This window comes from Pollachius pollachius (assembly GCF_949987615.1).
Source record: "Pollachius pollachius genome assembly, chromosome: 1".
Classification (NCBI taxonomy): domain Eukaryota; kingdom Metazoa; phylum Chordata; class Actinopteri; order Gadiformes; family Gadidae; genus Pollachius; species Pollachius pollachius.
This window is the reverse complement of record NC_136934.1, coordinates 44329626-44333752: the sequence shown is the minus strand read 5'-3', so window position 1 is coordinate 44333752 and position 4127 is coordinate 44329626. Positions and strand designations below refer to the sequence as shown.

The 4127-nt window shown below is 45.8% G+C and overlaps 1 protein-coding gene across 1 annotated transcript; it reads left to right on the top strand.

Moving 5' to 3' along the window:
• The first annotated feature begins 1131 nt into the window (after nt 1-1131).
• LOC307079280 (transmembrane protein 79-like) lies at nt 1132-3972 on the top strand. The gene is made up of 5 exons (XM_079741507.1): nt 1132-1238; nt 1613-2011; nt 2543-2737; nt 2858-3077; nt 3404-3972. The coding sequence occupies exons 2-5, from the start codon at nt 1654-1656 to the stop codon at nt 3600-3602; spliced, it is 972 nt and encodes a 323-aa protein (XP_079597633.1). The 5' UTR covers nt 1132-1238; nt 1613-1653; the 3' UTR covers nt 3603-3972.
• The last annotated feature ends 155 nt before the right edge of the window (nt 3973-4127 follow it).

The following is a 4127-nucleotide window of genomic DNA, read 5'->3' as shown; positions in this document are numbered from 1 at the left end:
TACATGGCATTGAGGGAACCTGGTTGGCACAGGGTTCTAGTAGGAACTAGTACACCATGCTATTGTGGGCATAGAAATGGCAAAATATTATTTGTATGAGCCAAGCAACCAAATGAAACGCGCCTTTTTATTCCAACATATAATAAGCTTATATAACCTGGTTCTGGAGACAGGTCCCAGATGTCCTGGAGGATAGTCCGAGACTAGTTCTAGTGGAGGCCTCTCTGGAAGTGGGTCAGCCTGGCACTGACCGGCACAAACTATCTCTCTGTCACACACACACACACACACACACACACACACACACACACACACACACACACACACACACACACACACACACACACACACACACACAAGAGCGGAGCTGGGACACTTGACTGCAGCTGACGGAGGAACACAAAGACGCCAGTGTCAGGGAGATGAAGATGTGTTTTGTTTGTATATTCCTGAATCAGCTCCACCGGTTTATTGGAACCATGAGGTCATTTCTACACATCCCCTCTTTATATATACACTCATGTATGTATGTGAGAATGTACAGTATGTATGTATATATTATACAATTATACATATATATATATATATATATATATATATACATATGAGTATGTACATAAGTATATATGTACATACATGCGTACATACATATAACTGACAGACGGCCTATACAATACTGTTAAATAAAGGTAAATATAGGCCTGTAAAAAGAGAGGGAACTGGATTTTGCTCTATAGCACTGAACTATACAATAGTAAACCTTTACACGCCACAGCATGTTTGGTCAAGGGCGTAGGAACTGGGGGGGACGGAGGGGACGTGTCCCCTCCAATATCGGAGACAGGCGCATTTGTCCCACCTAAAAATTATACCGGATCTGTCAGGTTTCCGATATGTGTCCCCCCCAATGTTAAACTCATTCCTACGCCCCTGTGTTTGGTTAATTTTAACGACGTAGAATTGAACGGAATAAACGAATTTCTATGCAGAGCTGATTGGCCAGGTAAGTTAAGTCAAAGACATGGTGGATAATATAAATATAAAATATTGATCCTCCGTCGTTGTATTTGGTTCTGAATTGGTGCGCTGCGCCTTTAAGAAAAAACCTCTGGTGCTTCACCTGAAACCTCCAGAGCACACCTACTGAAAGCAGCAGGTCGGCACGGAACAAAACACAGCTTTAAACAGAGAAACAGACGACGACCAAGTCAACAATTAAACAACAGCGTTATAAGCAAGTAAGAATGTTGGCGTTTTACCATCTCTCTATTTGAGCCTTTTAGCCATCCTTGGGTGAATACATCGTTTTGATAAATACGTCACTTCTAAACATAGATATTTCCTTGATAAACTCAAAATAATGACAATAACCTTCCTGTTAGGGTTGGTATGGCACTTATTTTGTTTATTGCGTCAGAGATCCAGGAAATACGAAACTTGGTCCCAAATAAATAAATAACTTGCACGCTCAATTAATACTTACCTGGAAAGTAGTCACATATGTCATTGTCTTATTATCAACTTCAGGGCATTTCGTTTTTTGGAGCCAGATTCGTTCACATATTAAAAGCGCATATGAAATGTAATCGAACAATGTTGTGTCTCAAAACAGAATTGTCATCTATCCGCCACCAGAGAGCGCCACAACTATAAATGCATGCGATGCAGGAAGAGGAGATGGTGAGTTCGGCCAGACTGGAGCCCAGTACTCTACAGTGGACAGATAAAGACGCTCAAATGATGAAGAGGCGGAGCCCAGACAGCTCATCCCTTAACGGAGCGCAAAGTCAAACGGAGAGTGAACTGGCGCTGGGGAGGAAGATTGAGGAGCACGAGAGAGAGGAAGCATCTCAGCTGTTCAGTCCTGAGGTGACAGTGCTTCGCTCCACACCCATGGGCAGCAAAGACTTCTGGGACACAGACACGGAAAAAGTCCCCTTTCTGGGAACTCATGTCCCCCCAGCTGAAGACTACTACCCTGACTGGTATCCTGAGCAGCAGCCCTCAAAATGTAAGGTCCTCTCCCTCTCTGTAATGTGGGTCCGTCTCTTGGCCTCTTTCCCTTTACTGTAGGGCCTCTTTCTCTCTACTGTAGGGTCCATCTCAAGGCCTCTTTACTGTAGGGTCCATCTCTCTCCTGTAGGGTCTCTCTCTCTACTGTAGGGCCTCTTTCTCTCTACTGTAGGGTCCATCTCGAGGCCTCTCTACTGTAGGGTCTCTCGCTCTACTGTAGGGTCTCTCTCTCTACTGTAGGGGCCATCTCTCTACTGTAGGGTCCATCTCTCTACTGTAGGGTCTCTCTCTCTACTGTAAGGTCCATCTCGAGGCCTCTCCACTGTAGGGTCCATCTCGGGGCCTCTCTCTACTGTCAGGACTCTCTACTCTAGGGTCCCCTTCCTCTAGACCTCTCTATCGCCATGATAGGACCTGTCTCTCTCTGCTGTAGGGCTTCATGAAGAAACAATACACTTTCGCAAGTTCTGGATCCAGAGGCGTGAAGTGTCAACAGCCACCATTTAACCTTAACCTTGACGGTTTCCAGGTAGCGGTTGCTGTGGAAACAGAGATGCTCTGAAGGCGGGTGTGTCGCTGTTCACGGCGGCCCTCCTGTTCCCCTTCTTGGTGTGGGGGGGCTTTGTGTTCCTGCCCTTCGATGCCCCCCTGCTGGAGAGCGCCCCCATGAGGCTGGTCTTCACACTGCGTTGCTCTGTCTTCGCCACAGTGCCCATCATCCTAGGTATGACTCCGGTTTTTCTGTACTCTAGAAACCAGTTTACTATAGTAGATTACAATCAGAGCAAACCAGTTTAACTTTAGAAACATGGGTACTCCTAACCAGCGTGTTGACCTCATCCAGGCTGGCTTGTCCTCGGAGCTAGTCGCCTGAGGACCGGCGACGTGAGAGAGGACGGAGGCTGTGAGGAGAGCCCACTGGTCAGGGTGCACCGCCGCTTCCTCGCTGACTCAGCATCCCTCTTCCTGCTGTACATGGTGCAGCTGGTTGTCATGGCGATGTACCTCTCTCAGGAGCAGCTGAAGCTGGTGCCGCTGTTGACAATAGTGTTTGCTTTGGGACGGTAAGGTGTAGCCCCAAATACAAATACAGATTAAAGGCTCTAGAATGATTAGCTCTAGGCCAAATACAAGATAGATTAAAGACTCTGGTATGATCAGCTCTAGATTGAATACAAGATAGATCAAGGATTCTGGGACTGTAAACTCTAGCCAGAATGGAAGGCAGATGAATGGATCTTCCAGGGAATCAACACTGTTGGGAGTTGGATTCCCACTAGTAAGTTTGGCGTTTGCGTCTATGAACACTGTTGGTTCCTCTCCTAGGTTAGATGTTGGACTATCAATAGGATAAATAGTACTAAATGAATACTATTCGTTCCTCTCCTAGGTTGGTGTACTGGATAGCGGCCTCTCTGGGCAGCAGTGTTCGGGGGTTTGGCTTTGGTCTGTCCTTCCTACCCAGCCTCACCATGCTCGTAGCAAACCTCTACTTCATCTTTACCATGGAGGCTGCAGGGTCCCTCTTCGCCCAGGAGGTGGAGACCCACCAGGACCCACCCCTGACCAGACAGAGGTTCTGGGGATAGGGTTCAACCTGATCCTGTTGAGAGCTGCCTATTGGGGCCTATTTACATTACAAAGAACAAAACCTTTGACGGACACGTCGAGACTCAGACTGGTAGTGGTGAAGCTTCTGTAGAGAATCTTTCAAAGGGGACAAGGTCTTTTTTGATTACTGTGACAGGCCTTATTAATATATATTTTAACTTTTATTCATTTTTTGATAGTTTAACAGACACTACTGAGTTATGTTTGAAGAAATCCTTTTTTTATATTTACAGGAACTTCTTGGCAGATGTTTGTACCCTTTTCACTATGTGCCTATTTGTATATCGTTTCTAGTATTTTTGTCAAATCAAGTTGGAAATCTATAAAAAAGAAATACATGAAAGAACACACCATTGCCCATGTCTAATTGACCAAAGAACAGCAGTTAAATCCTGTTGATCGGAGGACTGAAATCCACCTGGGCTCTCTATTTTTCTCTAGGCCTTCATGGCCTTTATACTCTGCCAACGGTGCGACCAGTGACATCCCAAACCTTGATGATC

What these genes read in the sequence shown, in the direction of transcription:
- LOC307079280 (XM_079741507.1), top strand. Translation starts at nt 1,654, where the DNA reads ATGCATGCGATGCAGGAAGAGGAGATGGTGAGTTCGGCCAGACTGGAG. An exon ending in TGAGCAGCAGCCCTCAAAAT is followed by an intron (nt 2,012 to 2,542) that starts GTAAGGTCCTCT and finishes GACGGTTTCCAG; the next exon opens with GTAGCGGTTGCTGTGGAAAC. An exon ending in CACAGTGCCCATCATCCTAG is followed by an intron (nt 2,738 to 2,857) that starts GTATGACTCCGG and finishes GACCTCATCCAG; the next exon opens with GCTGGCTTGTCCTCGGAGCT.